Source organism: Pelodiscus sinensis, chromosome 6 (genome assembly GCF_049634645.1).
Source record: "Pelodiscus sinensis isolate JC-2024 chromosome 6, ASM4963464v1, whole genome shotgun sequence".
NCBI lineage: Eukaryota > Metazoa > Chordata > Testudines > Trionychidae > Pelodiscus > Pelodiscus sinensis.
The window spans coordinates 103993131-104014304 of NC_134716.1; the positions used below are offsets into that span (position 1 = coordinate 103993131).

The 21174-nt window shown below is 41.0% G+C and overlaps 1 protein-coding gene across 4 annotated transcripts in view; it reads left to right on the top strand.

Moving 5' to 3' along the window:
* FYB1 (FYN binding protein 1) overlaps positions 1–21174 on the top strand; it is a 119450-nt gene that overhangs the window by 71085 nt on the left and 27191 nt on the right. For 3 of the 4 annotated variants that reach the window (XM_014581770.3, XM_075932511.1, XM_006139480.4), the window contains exons 3-12: positions 1454–1640; positions 3224–3273; positions 4798–4817; positions 5648–5694; positions 7801–7921; positions 10311–10470; positions 13969–14113; positions 17515–17543; positions 18740–18809; positions 20209–20349. In XM_014581770.3, the coding sequence (XP_014437256.2) occupies positions 1454–1640; positions 3224–3273; positions 4798–4817; positions 5648–5694; positions 7801–7921; positions 10311–10470; positions 13969–14113; positions 17515–17543; positions 18740–18809; positions 20209–20349 (970 nt within the window). The remainder of the gene's footprint in view (positions 1–1453; positions 1641–3223; positions 3274–4797; positions 4818–5647; positions 5695–7800; positions 7922–10310; positions 10471–13968; positions 14114–17514; positions 17544–18739; positions 18810–20208; positions 20350–21174) is intronic. The other variant, XM_075932510.1, reaches the window with a different exon arrangement.

Consider the following 21174-nt stretch of genomic DNA (forward strand, 5'->3'; position numbering starts at 1 on the left):
ATGTCTGCACTACCTGCTCAGCAGGGCATCCTGCCAAAACGCACTGAGCTCCTGGAGGGACAAACCTCTGCCCTGGGCTGCTTCCTACCATCCCTGGTGTAGGGGCTATTGCTGAGGCTGCAGCGGCTCCTGGGGCTGCTGCAGCTGCTGCCTGGGTTGCGGCTCCTGGGGTTGCGGTGGCTGTGGCAGCTGCTGTCCTGGCTGCTGTCTGGCCTGGGGCTGCGTCAGCTATTGCCTGGGCTGGGGCTGCAGTGGCTGCTCAGGAGCTCTGGCCTGAGCTTCTGTCCTGCTGGCAGTCCGCCCAGACTGAGCTGCTCCCCTGGTTTTTATACAGCTCTAGCAGTTGGAGCATGCCCATTCTGGGAAGAAGGGCAGGACTTCCTTTGCCCACAGAGACTTAGCCTCCTCCCCTTCAGTGCAGGGCATATTTGCCCTGCCACAATTGGGTACTGAAAAGCTCTCTAATGTAGCAGTGAAAAGCATAACAAGAGCCAATGGCTAGAAGCTGGAGTGAAACAAATTCAAATTAGAAATTAATCATTTTTAACAATAAGAGTAATTAACCATGGGAACAATCTGCAAAAGGAAGCGGTACATTCTCTGTCTCTTGGTGTGTTCAGATCAAGACGTGGTATTTCAGATCCATGTGTGAACTGGGATTATTCAGAGGTTTGTAACATGGCCAGATTAGGTGGCTTGACACAAGAACAGCAAAGGATACATCCCTAACACCAGAGCAATCCACTCACCTTCATACACACGTCCACATTTAAAGTCCCTGCTCCAGTGAATGATAGTGGCAGAGCTTCTCAATGAAACAACTGTAAGATTTTTGTCATGAACAAAACAATGGATTTTCCCTAATTTCATTCTCAGAGACAGATGAACCATTGTTGCAACAACCCTGTAAAAACCCACTCTAAGGCAGATGTGTATCATGGGAAATTTCAACCCATGTTTAACATTTGACAAAGTTATAAGCAACTGAAAACAGGATCTTAAAACAGAAAAAAAATGACACTGTTAACTTTTGGGATTCACTATTAGCATCACCTATTATAAATATTTCATATTGGCTAATGCATTGATACTACAGCCTATTATGCTGACTAGTACTGTCTAATTGTCTCCTTGTACCATCTTATCTGTCTGTTATCTCTTATTTTACATTTCGATTGTACGTTTTTTTAAAGCAGGAACCATATTTTGTTCTGGTTTTGTACAGTGCTTAGCACATGGCTGGAGCTCCTACATGCTATGATAATATAAATAATATCTGTGTATATATGTATCACAAAGCACCATGCACATCCATTATATTTAAAGAACGTATTAATTTCTGAGCATGTAGCCTATTAATATTTTATAGAGAGAGTCTATCTAAACAAGCAATGTTATATCTTTGGTTCATTTGAATTGTTAACTAGATTGTCTTTTGTTTTGTTGGTTTTAGGTTCTAACAAAGAAACTGTAAAACAGAAGGTCTCCCATACAGTGCTCTCCTCCCCTCTATCTCCACCCTCCCATTCAGCTACGCAAATACCACCCCCTCCTCCTCCTTCAGCGTCTCACCCATCAACACAAGCACAACCAGTTCCCAGCCTACCTCCCAGAAACATCAAACCTAACACTGAGCCCTTGTAAGTGAATACGAAATCTGTTTTGCTTATATTTTGCTTTTACTTTCCTGTTCATGTCTATCATGGATATCAACATACTCAATCAGTGACAATTTAAACCCAGCTGGAAAGCCAAGCTCCTGAGCCTCACTGAGTCTGCTATTAAAGTGACTAAGATTATATCTACAATACAGCACAAAGTCAATGTAAGCTACGCAACTCCACCTACATGAATAACATAGCTAGAGTTAATGTCCCGTAAGCTGAGTTACTATGGGAGGGTCAATGGTAGAAACTCTGCTGTTGATCCCCCCTTTTTTGTCCAGACTAGAATAACAGGGCTGATCGGAGAATGATCTGTGAATGATTTGGCAGGTCTTCACTAGGCCCACTAAATCTACTGCTAGTTAATCGATCTCAGGATGCTGATCCAGGCGGTAGTGTAGCCTGAAAGTCATTACACGGACTATAGTTGAACATGGATTGGACCCTAGCTGATGAGAGCTTCAGCTCCAGAGATTGCTTCTAGCCTCTGGTAATCTACTTCTCCCACCCTTCAGGTGGTGATGAGAGAAAACTCCTTCCAAGTCTTGTATCAGAAAGCATAAGGCTCTATCTTCTCCCTTATGTGTAGGAAGTAAGTAGTCTCTGCTGCCTCTAGCCAGCAGCAGCAACTGAGAACCTTACTCAAGCACTTTAGGTGCATGGTAGAGGATGGAAGATATTATGCAGATGATAATGGCCATTAGTTGGGGCATACCAGGCAAAAGGGCTGGGGGATAGTTAATGAGACTGTACACATGACACAGGAACTTGGCTCACAGTTTTAAATTTCAGTTACCTATCGTGATGCTATTTACATGCTCTTCTCAAATTTGACTTATCAAATGGGGGCCTGCTGGTGGCCAAAGGGTTGAAAGCATGTGTTTCTAAAATGAAAAGGCCAATGAAAGCAAGTTCAATACTCAAAATAAGCAATTCTGTGGAAAACAACTTATTACACACATAAAATAGCAAAAAATTCTCATGAACCCGAATGAATACATTACTGAGTATGAACTGCATTAAGTACTCCATCTAGTGGCTGAAACACAGCAGGTCCCACCGCCTCTATAAAAGTCATTCCTGTATATTCTCCTTCCTGTTTGCTTAAGATTCAAGTTTCTTTTCTTTGTCTGCAAGGAGCTGTACAACATGCAAATGTATACTGCTCTGCTTATGCAGCTGCAGAGATTATAATCTCATTAGTGTTCCAAAAAACCTCAAGAGATTTCTGACTATTCTGTCTGTCTGTTGATCCACAAAATTACAGTGTTTATACCACTTGCATATGAGTGCCTTTGGCATTTATTTTCTGTTTGTACATTCAGAGTCAAGATACCATCATGTAAAACCACAGTTGCACTTAATCTAGTATGGGAATCTCAACTGTACTTTAACACAGATCTAAGCTCTGTATTGTTTAGGGCTGAAAGTGAACAAACTATGCAGCCGGTGTCCCAAATTCTTGGCACATGCAGCTAAATATGCAGAACTTAATTAAATGAAGGTATAATTATAGGAACTATCTTCTCAGATGTCACATTTTCTTTTCATATTCACAGAAGCCTAGAAAATGAACAGAGTTACGATGATGTTGAATTTGGTGCAGATGGTAAGAATACATTTCAATTTATAGCAATCATTTAAGAATTAAAAATGTTGTAGCTATAATAAAAGTGATGGAATAGTTATTTACAGTGTTATTGAGCTTCAAGTCATACTGTGCAGTGGTGTAAATTTTGTACAATCTGTCACTTCTCCACAATCAACATGACAAGGTTGTTCTCTTAGAAAGCCTTGATTTAGCATCCACATATCTTTGGCTTGGAAGATTTGCTGAGCCTAATAATTTCCAATGCTGATCTGGAACAAATTTCGTTTTTGCAGCATTAGTTATTGTGTTCTCATGAAACATGCATTGTTTTTATACTTGATAAAAGTAATTTGCATGTTATGTATTATTATCACCTTGACATCTGCCCTGAGCAAGGGCTAGCACATAGTTGTGTTGTACAGGAGCAGCCCAAGAAGTAGATTTTTACTTTCTCTCCTTGTCTCCCATAGGAAGAAAGTAAACTATGTCAGGCTATATAACCCACAGTGTACTTCACTAGCCTGCACGGCATATAGTGGGGTGGAGCTGAAGCATGTCACCCACTTGCACAGCCTGGGTAGCTTTCTCTTCCTGTGCTTCAGGCCACAGCACAGCTAGCATGATAGGGTATGTCTACACTACCCTCCTAGTTCGAACTAGGAGGGTAATGTAGGCATACCGCACTTGCAAATGAAGCCCGGGATTTGAATTTCCCGGGCTTCATTTGCATAAGCGGGGAGCCACCATTTTTAAAACCCCGCTGGTTCGAACCCCGTGCAGCGCGGCTACACGGGGCACAAACTAGGCTTCCTAGTTCGAACTACCATTACTCCTCGTGAAATGAGGAGTAACGGTAGTTCGAACTAGAAACCTAGTTCGAACTACCTAGTTCGTGCCCCGTGTAGCCGCGCTGCACGGGGTTCTAACCAGTGGGGTTTTAAAAATGGCGGCTCCCCGCTTATGCAAATGAAGCCCGGGAAATTCAAATCCCGGGCTTCATTTGCAAGTGCGGTATGCCTACATTACCCTCCTAGTTCGAACTAGCGGGGTAGTGTAGACATACCCATAGGGAGTACAGGTCTTATTCGACCATTCTCCCTGCCATGACTGTAGGGGGTGGTGGGTGCATGGTCCCTATGTGACCAGTGTAAAATTGTATGTCCTTAACTATTCTTTTCATTGCTTGTAAGTGGTTGGATTTTTGTAAACTGATATGATAGGCAAGAACAGTGTTGTCTCTGAGGACTCTTTAAAATGAACATTCTGTGATAAAATATACATTATGTCAAATGATCTGTGAAAGAGCTTAATATCAGATACTGCTTGAAGTTTACAAAGAACCACAATATTAGCACTAGGAAGCTCTGTTCGTCTTAATTCATTTGCATTCTTATCCTCATTAAAATCCATAAGAGTAATTATAAATCTATAACTGTCACTAGTTAAGGTACAGTTGTATATATGTCCATATAGTTAGCACCAGCCTAAGGCACTTTCTCTAAAAAAGAAAGTAATAGTCTGTTTGTATTTTTGGTCATTTAGGTCGTGGAAATACAGATGGGGTAAGTATTATCCTTTGTAATACGCAGAAAACATATTATTTAATGTCATTGAATTAAAAAAGCCCATTTCTTGCAGAATAGATCCTGTGGATTGCTGATACATTGCAGAACTGTTGAGGGCAACAATGAAAGTGGACAGACACCGAACAAAAGTGGAGTTAATTAAAAAGCTAGCCAGAAACTAAAAAGTTCACAAAATCTTCTATTTCCAAGTTTCACAGACATTTCAGTTTCATTTAAATTTTCCAGAAATATTGGTCTATTTCACCAATCACGTGCCTAATTTTAAGCACATGAGTGTCCCTTGTTGATTTCAGTATGATTACTCATGTGCTTAAAATGAGGCATGTGATTAAGAACCTCAATAAATTATGGTTTTAATGTCTTGCCCACAGTTACACAATACATCTCTGGCAAAGCCAGGAACAGAATCCTAATCTGAGCCTTATTCCAATACATTCAATAACTTTGTCCTCTTCAGTGAATCATTTCCCATAATGAGGTTCTAACTCTGTACTCCTTTTGAAGTCTGTGCCATCTTTTAGATGCAGTGTAGCTGAAGTAACATCACAGAGATTCACTTCAGAATAAACTGAGGAGGGAGGCTGTGTAGATGGATAGACAACTCAAATCTAAATAGAAGAAATACATATTTGAACAATTTAGTAATTTGGGCTTGGAAAGATTAAATGCATTTTCAATTATTTTTCTGCCTTCATGTATATCTGTTTGTATCTAGCTATAAAATTCAGCTGGTCTGGAAATTTCTCTATGCAACATCAGCGTATTTGGGCCATTGGAAACTGAGTCATGATTATTTTTTCTTATAGGATCAAGAGAGTGAGGGAGAGACATATGAAGATATCAATGACATGAGGTACCAAATCTAACTTATACAGGTCTGATTCATTGTGCTTTGTTACTGAATGAAGAAAAGATTGTTAGGCAATATGGTAGGAAATATACTACTTCTGATCCAGAACTTCACTGCATATCCACTTTAATCATCTTCCATAAAGAAAGCACATCAGTTTACAGGTTAATTCCCTCCTAAAAACTGATTTAAAATGGGCTGGAGGTGCTTCCTCAAATGAAGCCCTGTGATTATTTTGATTTGCATAGCAATAAAGTGTGCTCTTCAGCTTTTTGGAACATGGCTGAGATGCTGCACAGAAATACTGCCTGAAATGGGAACAAAATACACCCCTCATACTAGTTGAATTATTTTGTTAATGCTGTGATTCTCAAAGTCCATTTTTATAGAGATCATGAAACAAGTTTGGAAACTTCTGTGTATCCACTGAGCAGGGACAGTATAGAAAGCAGAAATGCAAGTTTCCTTCCTACAGAACTGCAGCAGTGCCCCACACCTGAAGGACCAGTGGTCTGACTCACAACTGCCTAAAGCCCACAAGTGGGAAGCAAGCTGTGACAGACCCACAATATGGGGCACAGAAAAGTAATGCATGCAGGAAAGTTATAGCATTGTGGGATGCTTTTCTTTGGAGTAAATCGGGTTCTAGGACTCTAATTCATGATTCTTTATTTGTAATGCAAAATTGTTTTCAACAATAACAGTGAAGGGGCACAAAATGGCACCTAGAACATAGGTAATGTTGAGGCGGAGATAAGTGATGTCTCCCCAAGTAAGGTACATTTGAGAGGTATATAGTAGTTCCATCTCTGGGTCCATCCAAGTCCGTTTAATAGATGCACACACAAACAGGGAACTACGTTATACCTGTGAGACTCATTGCTCTGAAGTGATGCACATTCCAATGCTATCGCCAGTCCTTCCTGTTCCATCCAAGAGCTCACCTGCTGGTGCTGTCCTGCATGCAGGAGCAGGGCCAGGCCTCTCACTGGCACATGTCCCTTTTGGGTATATCTACACTGTGATTAAAAAGCTGGGCTGGCTGGTGTCAGCTGACTTGGGCTCAGGCAACGGGGCTATTTAATTGTGGTGTTAATGTTTGAGCTCAGGCTAGAGATTGGGCTTTAAGACCCTACAAGGTTGGAGGGTACCAAAGCTCAGGTTGCAGCCTAAACCTGAATGTCTATACTGCAGATAAGCAGCCCCTTAGCCCAAGACTCATGAGGCCAACCCAGGTAGCATGGCCAGTACCAGGTATAAAATTACATGTAGACCTGAGTCTCAAACTCCCAGCCCACAGCCATCCCCAGCCAGAGCAATTGCACAATTTGTCCCAGAACTCCTGTCAGGCTGGCGAGGCGTGTCCTTTAATGGCCTTCAAACTCCATCCCTTCCTGACATACTGTTCCCTCTTCCCCGCCCCCCATGGCACCCTCTCCCCCGAGGATGTGGCTTTGGGGATCAATGGGGCGAGGAAAAGCTGGCACAGTGGCAGTGGTCATGTCCCCCTGCACTCTCTGCAATGGCAGGAACCACGGCGGAAGTGGAGCACAAAAGAGTGAGTGCACTCACCCTGTGCACTCCACTTCCCCCGCGGTTCCAGCTGCCACATGGCACCAGGCCTCCCTCCCAATAATCCCTGAAGCCATGTCTTCTGGGGATTCCATGGGGTGAGAGGGCAGGGTGAGGGCAGGAAAGGGCGGGGCATGCGGGCTGGTAAAGGATAGTGTCTCCCCTCCCCCAGCCTGCCATGAGTCCCAGGCCAGATTGTACAATCATTCCAGCTGGGGATGGTCTGCAGACTGAGAATTTGAGACCTTCTGGGACTAATGTCACTTTGGACCTCTCCAGCATAGCCAGCTAAATGATGGTTGCACCTTTTGCAGATGCCTTGCAGGGAAAGGGTTGCCAAATACCCCCTCTTCTATGTAGCTCATCCATCCAGGACCAACTACCATAGGGTTCAGAACATGTTTCCATGATATTATTAAGGGATATCTTCTCATATCTGATCTTGGAAGAGATCAGCTCTGAGTGCTTACCCACTTCTGCCCACTCTCTTTTACATTCATACCCTTCCCTGTGAAATAATCTGTGTTCATTGTTCAGAGCCACATCAAAAGAAGAAGAAAAGAAGAAAGAGAAGGAAGAAAAGAGAAGATTGGACCAAGAGAAGAAAGAACAAAGGGAAAAAGAAAAGAAAGAGCAAGAAATCAGAAAGAAGTTCAAAGTAAGGTCTTTCTGTGCCAGGCTACACATCAAAGTGCATCAGCCATTATTTAGCCTTATGTCATTTAAGACACACATTTCAGTGCAAAAATATGGTATGGGTGCAAGCCAGCTTGGTACTGCGAGGTCATTCAGCATTTAGGATGAACTTTTCTCCCTTGGACAAAGTCAGAGGCAAGGTTCAATCCTGGAAGGGGCTGAACAGTCTGGCCCTGGAAAGAACTTGAACATACCTTGAATTTAAGCATGTGAAATTTCCCAGTGATGTGACAAGCACTTCAGTGTTTGTAGGGCCTGATTTTCATTTCCATAAAGTCTCTTACATGCAAACACCACTATTGTAAAAGGGCCTTAACATACATATAATTTACAAACTGTTTGCCATGTCAAGGTAACATAGAGGGACCTCAGTGAAAAGGAGAATTTAGGTCCACGGCCCTTCACAGACTTAGGCTGCGTCTAGATTGGCATGATTTTCCGGAAATGCTTTTAACGGAAAAGTTTTCCTTTAAAAGCATTTTCGGAACAGATCGTCTAGATTGGCATGGAAGCTTTTCCTCAAAAGCACTTTTTGCGGAAAAGCGTCCATGCCAATCTAGACATGCTTTTCCGCAAAAAATCCCCGATCGCCATTTTCGCGATCGGGGCTTTTTTGCGGAAAACAAATCTGAGCTGTCTACGCTAGCCCTTTTGCCTGAACAGGAGCAGAATAGTATTTCCGCAAGAAGCAGTGATTTCTTACAGTAGGAAGTCAGTGCTTCTGCGGAAATTCAAGCGGCCAGCGTAGACAGCTGGCAAGTTTTTCTGGAAAAGCGGCTGATTTTCCGGAAAAACTGGCCAGTCTAGACACAGCCTTAAAGTTAAAACACATGCTTTGCATATTTGGGCCAGAGCACCTTATGGGATTGGGCCCACAAATGCTTTTTGTATGAAGGAGCAGCACTTGGGACAGACGAATGAAATCTCCTAACACAATTGAGAGGCTGGAAATAAAGAACCTGTGAAGCTGAGCGAAAGTCATGCTAAATAAAGCCCATTGTTGTGTAGTAATGAGCCCAGTTCACTGTGCCCCCAAACAACTTAGGCATAGTTTGTAACAAGTGGACCCATGTAGCCTACAAATCCACTGGTCATTCTCTACTATCCTTGTTGCCTGCCCACAACCCCCCTGTCATGTTTCTGCAAAGAACCAAAGAAACCATTGTGATTATTCTGTGCCTGGAGCACAGCCTTTGGTGAAAGGCTGAGAAGATTTGGCACGTTGGACAGTAAATAGTGGACACAATAGCAATAGATCTGGAAGATGTGGATTTCAGGGGTGTGGCCCCAAATTCTTCTCTCACACCAAATTCTTGGTTGGAATATAAGTATTAACATGCTCAGTAGTTTTAGGCTACTGGTCTTAGACCATCTTATCATGTAGGCTAAAATGTATTGTTTTCCATAAATGCAGACATTCAGACAAACATGTTGTATTCATCTAAACAGATATCTTATCTGTCATTCTAATACATGGCAATACCCTTTCTGTACTGCTCTGGCCACTCCCCTATCCCTGTGTTATGAATACATTGAATTACCAAGCTGTGGCCAATTACTAGCTCAACTGCTTGAATCATATGCAGTAGTCGGGCTCTCCCCTGCACCTTTTGCTTGTTAGCGTGTCTTTAATGTGTATGCTTTTCAGAGCAGAGACTGTGCCTTTGTGTTTGTTTGCAAAATGCCTACCTCATGTGGGAGGCACCAAAAACAAATTATTGTTTTGTGTTTCATCTAAATTTTTCTCAAAACAATCAGCACATCCTCTGCATGTTTGTGTGTGTGTGTGTGTGTGTGTGTGTGTGTGTGTGTGTGTGTGTGTGGGTGTGTCTAGACTACATGCCTCCTTCGACGGAGGCATGTAGATTAGCCAGATCGGAAGAGGGAAATGAAGCCGCGATTAAAATAATCGCGGCTTCATTTAAATTTAAATGGCTGCCCCGATCTGCCGATCAGCTGTTTGTCGGCAGATCGGGGGAGTCTGGACGCGATGCCCCGACAAAGAAGCCTTTCTTCATCGACACAGGTAAGCCTAGTTTCACGAGGCTTACCTGTGTCGATGAAGAAAGGCTTCTTTGTCGGGGCATCGCGTCCAGACTCCCCCGATCTGCCGACAAACAGCTGATCGGCAGATCGGGGCAGCCATTTAAATTTAAATGAAGCCGCGATTATTTTAATCGCGGCTTCATTTCCCTCTTCCGATCTGGCTAATCTACATGCCTCCGTCGAAGGAGGCATGTAGTCTAGACACACCCTGTGTGTGTGTGTGTGTGTGTGTGTGTGTGTGTGTGTGTGTGTGTGTGTGTGTGTGTGTGTGTGTGTAATTTCTCTTGTTGTGTTTTTCTGTGCAGTTATCAGGACCCATCCAAGTCATTCATCAGGCACGAGCTTGCATGGACTACAAGGGAGGCAAGAATGAGATGACTGTCAAACAGGGTGACAAAATTGAAATCATCCGTATTACAGACAATCCTGAAGGAAAGTGGCTGGGCAGGACAACAAAAGGATGCTGTACGTTCTGATTCTCCACTTTACCCCTAATTGTGTGTTGTGTTGAACACTGGCAGCATGAGTGCATACAGAATTATGTGAGAGAGCAACATTAACTGAACTAGATCCTTGGCCAATATGGGCAAGGACATGTAGAATTAACCGCCACAGCTCGTACTGCTGTGCTTATCTGACGGGGGACACAGCTCACAATGTGAAGTTATGTTCTGCAGATTGGCAAATTTAGGGATTCTAGGCTTAATTAAGGACAAAAGGGCAGATCCTCACCGCTGGAGCTAAATCAGTTTATATCCACTGAGGGTGTGGCTCAATATGTCTGCTTTAGAATCAGCACTGGAGCTTGTCTCTGGGGGTATGTCTACACTACCCCGCTAGTTCGAACTAGCGGGGTAATGTATGCATACCGCACTTGCTAATGAAGCCCGGGATTTGAATTTCCCGGGCTTCATTAGCATAAGCGGGGAGCCGCCATTTTTAAATCCCCGCTGCTTCGAACCCCGTGTAGCGCGGCTACACGGGGCTCGAACTAGGTAGTTCGGACTAGGGTCCTATTCCGAACTACCGTTACTCCTCGTGAAACGAGGTGTACCGGTAGTTCGGAATAGGCACCCTAGTCCGAACTACCTAGTTCGAGCCCCGTGTAGCCGCGCTACACGGGGTTCGAAGCAGCGGGGATTTAAAAATGGCGGCTCCCCGCTTATGCTAATGAAGCCCGGGAAATTCAAATCCCGGGCTTCATTAGCAAGTGCGGTATGCATACATTACCCTCCTAGTTCGAACTAGGAGGGTAGTGTAGACATACCCTGAGGAAGTATTTTTTTCCCGGAGCTGTTAAAAAAAAAGATATTAAAAGGCCCAATTTTCCCCTTATTTACAGTCACTGGCATTACACAGATATAGGACTAGTGTAAGTAAGAGAAATAATCTTCAGAACTTCCTACAAGGCTCAAGAAAAAATGGGAACATTCCAGCTTTCCTATTTGATTCCTAAACTCAGGAGTTGTTTTTAAAAACTCAAAAATGTGTCTTTTTTCTCCCATCCATACCTTTAGCCCCAGCTCCTCACACACTTATGTTGTTGGGACCAAATCATCATCTGGTGTAAATCAGTGAAATAAGTGGAGCTGTGCACATTTATACTGATGGATCCAGTCTCTAATTTACAGACACAGACAGTAGGGTCTTGATCCAACAAAAGCATTTAAGCATATGGCTTACCTTCAAGAACATTAGTATCTGTCTGTAATCCCATTGGCTTTATGTCAAAATGCTTTGCTGGATCGGAGCACAAGTGCTTTATGAGAATGGGAATACTAACTTATACTGTTAAAGCAAAATGCAGGACAATGTAGCACTTTAAAGACTAACAAGATGGTTTATTAGTTGATGAGCTTTCGTGGGCCAGACCCACTTCCTCAGATCAAATAGTGGAAGAAAATTGTCACAACCATATATACCAAAGGATACAATTAAAAAAAATGAACATATATGAAAAGGACAAATCACATTTCAGAACAGGAGGGGGATGCGGGGGGGGGGGGGGGGGAAGGAAGGAAGGAAGGAAAGTGTCTGTCCTTTTCATATGTGTTCATTTTTTTTAATTGTATCCTTTGGTATATATGGTTGTGACTATTTTCTTCCACTATTTGATCTGAGGAAGTGGGTCTGGCCCATGAAAGCTCATCATCTAATAAACCATCTTGTTAGTCTTTAAAGTGCTACATTGTCCTGCATTTTGCTTCAGCTACCTCAGACTAACACGGCTACATTTCTATCATTATACTGTTAAAGAGACTTTCATTTTAAAAATACGTTGTTTGAGAAGTTTTATACACACAAAATTAAAATCTCTGTAGGAGCGTTAGGGTTCTTATGCAGCTGTCTCAAGCTAACTAATTTAACTTATTTTGGCTGTCATAAACTAATTTTTATTTCAGCAAAAGCAGAAGTTGTACCAACCTTCCTATGGGCGAAGGTTAAAGGTATAACACAGAGTAGTTCATCGATGTTTCATCCTGAATCTTATCTGCTTAATTAAAAGTATATAAACTGATAAGAAAGAGGAAAGGTTGAAAAGAGAATGAAAATATATAATGATATAAAAGAAGGATATTTATAACTATTCATTTGAAATATGTAACAAAGACTTTAGTTTACTTTCCAAGTTTCCATCATTTTTTTCTAGTTACTTAACTTTTATATGAAGTAAGTAATTTTCAGATGTAAGTTAGCGAGAAAATGCACCAGGAATTGGGCTGCTGCACCAGGTGGAAAAAAAGGATTTTCAGTGTTCTTTCCTTTTGCCTTTCTCATTTTTGAAAAAAAAAATCTGTAAGTCCAAATGTCCATAACTTTTATCGGCCAGCAGACACAGTATTTAAATCCATTTTATTATTATAGATTATTTTGCCAAGGACATCTACACAATAAATTATAAAGATGGAAGTTCAAGTCAGATGAACTAAGCTTTGTATTGCTCCTCCAGCCAGGGCACGCAGGTAGCAGGAGGATCACCCCCAGTGTAGATTATCTCTGCAGTGACAGAGGTCCAGCACAGTAACTCCTATACACCTCTGTATCAACTCACAGTAAAAGGAGGGAGTGTGAGTTTAATGTCCCTGCAATACAGTGCTCTATTTATCAGCCTGTTTGGATCATAGACCAGCAATGGGTAACCTAGGCTAGTGAGTGGGCTCCATCAGAGGCCCTCCTTTATCTCAGTGGGCCACAAGAGGGGCATAACCAAGATGGTCTCACAGGATACAGTAGTTTTGCTAAATGTATTTGAATACCTGAAATTTGCAATTGAACCTTAGCAGTTTTTTGACTGGATGCAAAGGGAGTGCAAGGTTTTTACAGTCAATGTTGTGCACAATCCACAGGCACCTCACTTCACATGCCCTTGTTTTATGTGAGTGTCATTTTATTAATACTGATAGGAAAATATTACGCAGGTGGAAACCAGCAGAATCTGGCAACCCTGTGCATGCGCATTAGTAAACAAAATAAATTGTGAGCCACCGGTTGCCTACCACTGCTCAAAACTAAGCTGGAGGACTGTGTATTTGCATGGGAACCTCAGGGTTAGCTGAGCAAAGGTATCTTAAAGCAACTTTTCCACTTGCACCATTCCCCACCATTGCACTGCACCCTCAGCTGAGCATCAGGCTCAGAATCTCTAGTGGCTATCATTGTAGTGATTATGTAGTGTTAATTCATCTTTAAAATGAGGGGTTCTGTTTCCAAGACACACAGGGCCTGATTTTCCTATGACCTGAATGTGTCTGAACCCATTAAATTCAATGAAATTACACCTGACTTGCACCGTGCAAGTGGAGGAGGCCCAACTTACTTAGATTCAGACATTTCTATAGCTTATTCAGCCATACAATACAACTATAATCGTTTGAGTTCTCGGCCCTCTATTAAAGTCCTTCCTTAGCTGCTGTTTTAAAATGAAAATTGTTGCGGCTTGATCATAAGCTATCATTGTTTTAGATGGATACATTAAAACAACGGTGGTGGAGATTGACTATGATTCGTTAAAAAGAAAACAAAGACCTTCCATGAGTATTTCCCTGAAACATGTAGACAGTGACCAAGAAGTGTATGATGATGTTGGAGATCAGGACAGTAACAGCAGGTATGTATGAATCCAACTCAAGTTAGTTGATTTAATCCAATTGATAGATTATCCAAAATGAGGAAAATTACAAAACAGGAACACAGAATTTTTAAATTGAAAAATATATATTCTTGCTGACACAAAACATCAGATTTCAAAGTATGTGAAATTACAGTGAAACTATGTGAAAATGCAATTTTAAAAACAGTATATGCTAGTCTGAGGCATTTGAATTTTACCATAATATTTCCTGTGCTTAGACTAGGAAATACAACAGATTCCATGGTGAAGGTCACTATCTTGGCACATTAAATTCTACTTGTTTAACAATACCCGTTTTATGAGTTGGAGGCATTGTAGGATTTCCTTCCAGACAGTCTGTAACTTTGTTATAGCTTTTAAGACAATCCATTCTATAAGCCTATCTGAGTCGATATTTTCAGATTCAGAGGCCATCTAATTTTTTTTAATCTCAAATCAATTCATAATTCATTTCATCTCTGGGTTCAGAGCACAAAACTATCAATACAATCAAAACAATAGTGGGTGACATAAAACTTCCCATCAAATATCACATAAGCAGTTGAGAGGTGTGAAAGAAGACAAAAATCTTACCTTTTTTAGCTAGTTTCCCTGTCTGTGAGAGCTAAATGATTTTGAATTGCACAGTCTGGATTAAATCTATAAATTATTTTTCAGTAGTTACATTGCCCCTGTTTAGGCAAAACTTCCACTAACTTCACAAAGACTTCAGGATTTAGTCCAATGATATGCAGGTGAGACTGTGGGCAGAGGGATTAGTCTCTATTTATGACAATTTACAACATAACTGAGCTTTTTACAAATATACAACAAACTCTGATAGCAATGAAAAACAGCTAATAATATACAAAAAAATGTAACTGGCCTAAAATGACTGAAGTGGAGAGAGGAATAAGAATGAAAGAAGAAATCCAGAATCTAGAAGCATTTATGTATAATGGAGGATGGTAACTGTGAAAGTGGAGAAAAAACTATAAAAACTCCATAGAAAGCAATGAATGAAATGCAGGATTCCCACAAAACAGACCACAGAACAAACAATACAGTTCTCTTAAAGTCACATCCTGCCCTTTCTAATCTACAGGGCTACGTCTACACTGGCCCCTTTTCCGGAAGGGGCATGTAAATTTCAGCAGTCGTCGTAGGGAAATCCGCGGGGGATTTAAATATCCCCCGCGGCATTTAAATAAAAATGTCCGCCGCTTTTTTTCGGCTTTTAAAAAAGCCGGAAAAGAGCGTCTAGACTGGCCCCGATCCTCCGGAAAAAGTACTTTGAAGTAGGAATAAGACCCTCCGGAAAAGGGCACTTTTTCCAGAGGATCGGGGCCAGTCTAGACGCTCTTTTCCGGCTTTTTTAAAAGCCGAAAAAAAGCGGCGGACATTTTTATTTAAATGCCGCGGGGGATATTTAAATCCCCCGCGGATTTCCCTACGACGACTGCTGAAATTTACATGCCCCTTCCGGAAAAGGGGCCAGTGTAGACGTAGCCCAGGTGAAAGGCCCTAAAAGCAAAGGAACCACTGAAACTGCACAACCTCAGATCTGTGCATTCCCTACAGCCCATGAGCCTTCTGAACTCTCTCTCTCTCTCTCTCTCTCTCTCTCTCTCTCCATGAATGTGGAGGGATGTTTGAAGGCATGACTGGCATTTACCTTGGGATCAGTGGCTAACAGAATTAACCTCCCTGCCTCAGCAAATACCATATCCAGACTGTGGGGGATTTCCCTTGTGGAGGAGACTCCTTCAGTGGCATACAGCCATCCTATTAGCATTTAGAACCATCTCCTGACATATGGATGTGGCTAGGATCAAGAGCAAGTGGCTAGGCTGCTGCTGTAGATAGCTGTTCTTCAATACAACAACTGCTGTCAGGACAGTATTTTCTCCCTATTTGAAAAGGGGACCAAATGAGCAGCTGGGAGCACAAAGGTTGCTTAAGGCTATCATCCTTTGCATGTACAGTTTAGCCCAGGGCTGGGCAAGATGCAGCCCAGGGGTCAGATCCAACCTGGCAAACACTTTGATCCAGCCCACAGACTGCATCTGGCCATTTTGGTTTTATCCTGCTGCTCGTGCCACTGAATTTTCAGGCAATGGCTCAGGCAGCAGGATCTTATTTAAATGCCTCATGGCTCCTGGTCGCAGCAGTACCCTGGCAGGGGCTGGAGCTGTGAGCCATTTAAATAGCTGCAGCAACACAGAGTGGCTGCCAGGTGACGCATCAGTGGTGGGGGAGGGAGCCATGAGCCCTTTCCTGTGTTTTTAGTTCAAAGCTTCCAGCCCCAAATAAGTCTGGCAGGGAGACTAGTCCCCAACCGTGCCCCTTCCACCTCAGGCCCCACCCCTTCCAGGGAGTGGAGCTGGCCCTTGACCACATACCAAAATTCATTAAGTGGCCTCCTTGTGAAAATTATTGCCCACTCCTCCCTTAGCCATACCAGGGAATCAAGCTATGCTCACTAATTTAGGTGAGTCAATTTCAAAATTAGATTCCTCACTGCAAAAATATTTTTAGGCTTCTCCTTTTCATGAGGGATATTATAATCATCCATCTCGATGCCAGAAATTTAGTTGTGCTGTGCTTTCAACAGCTAATAAGGATGGGTGCATATTTTTGTATTAAACTGGATTATTTAGAAAACAGTAGACTATATATGTGAGTTTAAGTACAATTCCTTGTACTTTTATATATTACAATAACAGTAAAAGCCTGTAGAGTGGAATGGTTGGAATTCACTTTTAGAGCCCTGTGATTCATTAAAGCCTTCAAGCTATATTCTGGCATTTTAATCTTCTCTAATGATTTATAGCCTTGCATTCAGTTCCTCAGCTTGAATTATCCTGCATATATCAAAATATCTGACATATGCACCAATGTGTTTTGAGACCAACATAAAATCACCATAATAAAAAACTCATTGACCAAAATATTATTGTAACTGGTAATGACACCAATTTTTAATAAAAGCCTACGTATGACTGCTGAACTTTGTGATATGCTGAAATTTAATAGCAATGAGGCATTTTAAAGAAAATTTTATTTTAAAGTGTTTTTATGTAGGGTTTTGATAGTTTTCATTTTGGTTGTTTAGTGGGCACTCATACATCATAGTGATGAGTGTGATGAAAGAAAGAGAGAAATAATTGGTACATTTGGCAATTTAGAAGGTCAGTATTTAAGCATGCAAAATAGATATTTCCTGAGTGCCCATCTAGGCATCTAGATGTAGGATTTGAATATAGTATTTAGATGGATTCATGTGTATTGAAATATACTAGAACATATGTCAAGAAAATGGTGTATGTTTGTTGTTTTCTTTTTTTACAATGAATGCAAATGTGAATCGTAAAAGTTCTTTCACTTTGTTCTTCTAGCCACAGTGGTGGTCGAAGTGGAACTGGAAGTAAGTTCTACTTTTATTACATCTAAATTTCTTGTTTGTATTTTATTTAGTGCTTACCTACAGGTGCAGATCTTTATGATTTCCTGTAATGGAATAATTAACCACAAGTATGCAAATGTTATTTAGCAAGTGGTAAACCATGAGGGGTGATGGTTTCATGCAGTTGCCTGTCATGTAGTTCCACCTGTGGAAACATGGATGAATCAAAAATTTAAAGTCTGGGTACAGTGAATCCAAAGTATGATCATGAGAATGAGGATGATTGCAGATGCTAGTTTACACCACAAAAACACCATGTAGAATGGCAAAATTTCAATATCACTGAGACTTTCTGTTCAAAAGAAATTGAACACTAGAATACCTTGTATACTGGTAGTCAAAGTTATGGTTCACTGGCAGAGCTAAGGGGGAGATCTAGTTCCGGTCACATTTTATAATTTGAATCAGTGCTACTACAGTAGTTCCTCATTGTCAGGAGCATCAGAACTGATCCACATTTTAAAAATGCTTTCAAGTTAGCCCAGTATATATATTTCTTTATTTTTCTTAGACACAGCTCAGGCTCTCAGTTTAGTTGAGAGTACCAGTTACAGATGGAACCCCCCCAGCAATGCAGATTAGGAAGATTCCCTCCACATGGTTCTCAGTTGACAGACAGCCTTGGCAGGGAGGCCAAAGACTGGGAGATGGAATTACCATTTCACTCCATCAGGCGGTGCCCATACATAAAGATTGAAGGGGTCAATCTGAGGAAGATTGCATTGCTACAGCTTCTGACTCACTTCTTTTCTACTTGACTAGAGGACATCAGCCTTTTTGAATGTCTGTCTGGTACCCTTATCTTCATCTAGCACCTTTCACCTGCACTGAAATCACACACAAAATAAAATTAAAAAGTTACAAATCTTGTTATTGAGTTGGTCAACAGCATAACAGCCCACTGGTTTTCACCAATTACTTATTTTCAATATTCAGGTTATTCTTATTGGCATTATTTTATTTATATACTAAGGCCAGTCCAGAGTTGATATAAATCAGAAGAACCTCACTGATTTATATCACCTGAGGACCTACCCTGTACATTTAACATTACAAGTCACTCAGAGAAGTAGCAGCCTATACTAAACCACTGGTTAGTGTCCCACTAAACAGAATCTGAGTATTCATGGATTATTTCACTTTTCCATTTATTAAAGTGATGTTCCCACCTCCTCCCGCCGATGAAGAAATTTATGATGGAATTGATGATGAGGATGCTAATGCTAGGTAAGTGTTTATATCGGTGTTTCTTAAACTGTGTTTCCGTGGCACACTGGTGTGCTGTGAGGGACTTGGAGGTGTGCTGCAGAAAACAGAGTTCAAAAGTGGCTGCCCTTAAAGGGACAGGCGACTTTTTTTTTTTTTTATGTTTCTCATAAAAAGAAATTATTGTTTGGTGTTCCTTGGTCTTAAAAGATTTAAGAAACACTGGTTTATATCATTTATGATTATTGCCCATTTGAACTGAGTCCCATAGATTTTTATTTTAACATTTTAAATGTGGGATAAAAATTAACAAGTATTTAGCTTGATCTTTAGCTGGTGTAATCATGCATGGTTTCATTGACTTAAAAAAGATACATAGAACTAGAATGCTACCAAACTATTCCAGCAGTGAACAGACTTTAAAAAAAAGGCATGAACTTAAGTCAAGAGCTGAGTTCTATGTTACTTCCGGTGAGATTTTTAATGTGCATAATGCATTATAAAGGCAGCAAAAGAAGCTGTAACCATGAACATAAAAAAATTACAACTGGACAGAATAATCTTTAAAGGAAAGGGAAGAAAGTTACAGGTGCTAGTTTGGTAAATGACAATATAAAAACATTAAATTGGCATGTGAATGACCTAGAAGACCTGGATCATTTTTTCTGGTCCAGAATGCTACTCACTATAAATGCCTAAAACAAGGAATACTTTTTGACGCCTTCCACTTTTCTTCTCCTAAACATTACACTGGACTGTTGAAAAGGCTTCCAGTGCAGAGTTATACTTAGCACTGTCTACTTGGCTGTAAGTACACTACAATATGTCAGCTCTTGTGTGTTAATGGTACTTAAGCCTTCATCTGCAACCAGCTCCTCTCAAGCAGACTTTTGCAACTGCACTGAGCCAGTTACTGGATGAGACTTCAACCCTGATCCTAAGGCACATGTTCATATGTCTAGTCTTCTTGAGCTGCATAAAACTATGTGCGGAATGGATTATGAAGGCAGCAAAAGAAGCTGCAGCCAGGAACATACTTAAAAAAATGGACAGAATAATCATTACAGGAAAGGGAAGAAAGATACAGGTTCTAGTTTGCTAAATGAAAACATACAAACATTAAATTGGTATGTGAATGACCCAAAAGAGCTCTTGGTCCATGTGGTTATGTACTTCCCCGACCTGGGCTTTAGTTAGCCACTGGCCTTTGCATGGCTGTTGTTCTAATAGCATTTTTAATTCTATATATATTAAGTACTAACATTTTAGTAAATAAGTTAATAGATGTCTATTCTCATCTCATGACATGCTCCTAGTTCTCACTAATGAGAATTACATGCATCAACCAAGAGCTGAAAATGGCCTTTTTAAGAGATAATGTCCCATTCTGCATTGTGATAATTGCATGCATACTCCAAAGGTCTATATCACAGGATGAAGATAAGAATGACTCCTGGTCCAGAGGGCTTTTGAAGATGTTAAAGGGAAAAGATGACAAAAAGAAAAGTGTACGAGAGAAAACAACCAAAGTCAATGAGGCAGAAGATAATGGAGGTTCCTTGTAAGAATCTGCCATGAAAACACAATGCACTACAACTAATGCTAATACAGCGTTGAGCATATGCTACTAATATATTCTCACAGCAACCTAATCAATCATGAATCAAGCTGAACACAAATATTAAAATTCTGAAATAATATTGCCGACAATTACCGCAGTATGTTCTTTCCCATGCTATGCTATCTTTATTAATCACAGAATGTATGATGCACATACATTTGATTTTAGATTCAAAGTGAAAAGATGTCCCAGTCCAACAGAGCATGAACACACATTCTTAAAGTTCAGTATTCAGTAAAACATAGATATAAATGCAACTTCAGTATATGCTTAAAGTTAAGCATGTGCTTAAGTCCTTCGCTGAATAATGATGGATTGCTGAACTGGATCCAAAATGCTTACTAATTAATTTCTACAAGCATATAATAAAACTGTCCTATAAGATAGTCTTAGAACTGTCCAGAGAATATGTTTTAATTGTATAATATGAGCATTATGTGGTAACAAAATGATTTTACTTACCCAAAGAACTCAGTCACTAAATTGAAGTATTTTTGCTGTGAAAAAACAGAGGGCCTTATTCATTGACCATCCCAGCTACTTTGTTCCTTCCTGGTAACACAACTTTGTTATAAACGCAGCAGAAGTTACTTTTATTTGCATCGCTGGCATGGCACTAAGGAGCTGGCATATTATAGCGTTGTCAAATTCCATTTAATTGGTTAACTGGTTAAACACAACGTTTAACCAGTTAACCAATTATAGGGAAATGGGGGCCTTGCCAGAGGCAGGGGCTGCTCCAGCTTGGACAGAGCAGCCCCTGCC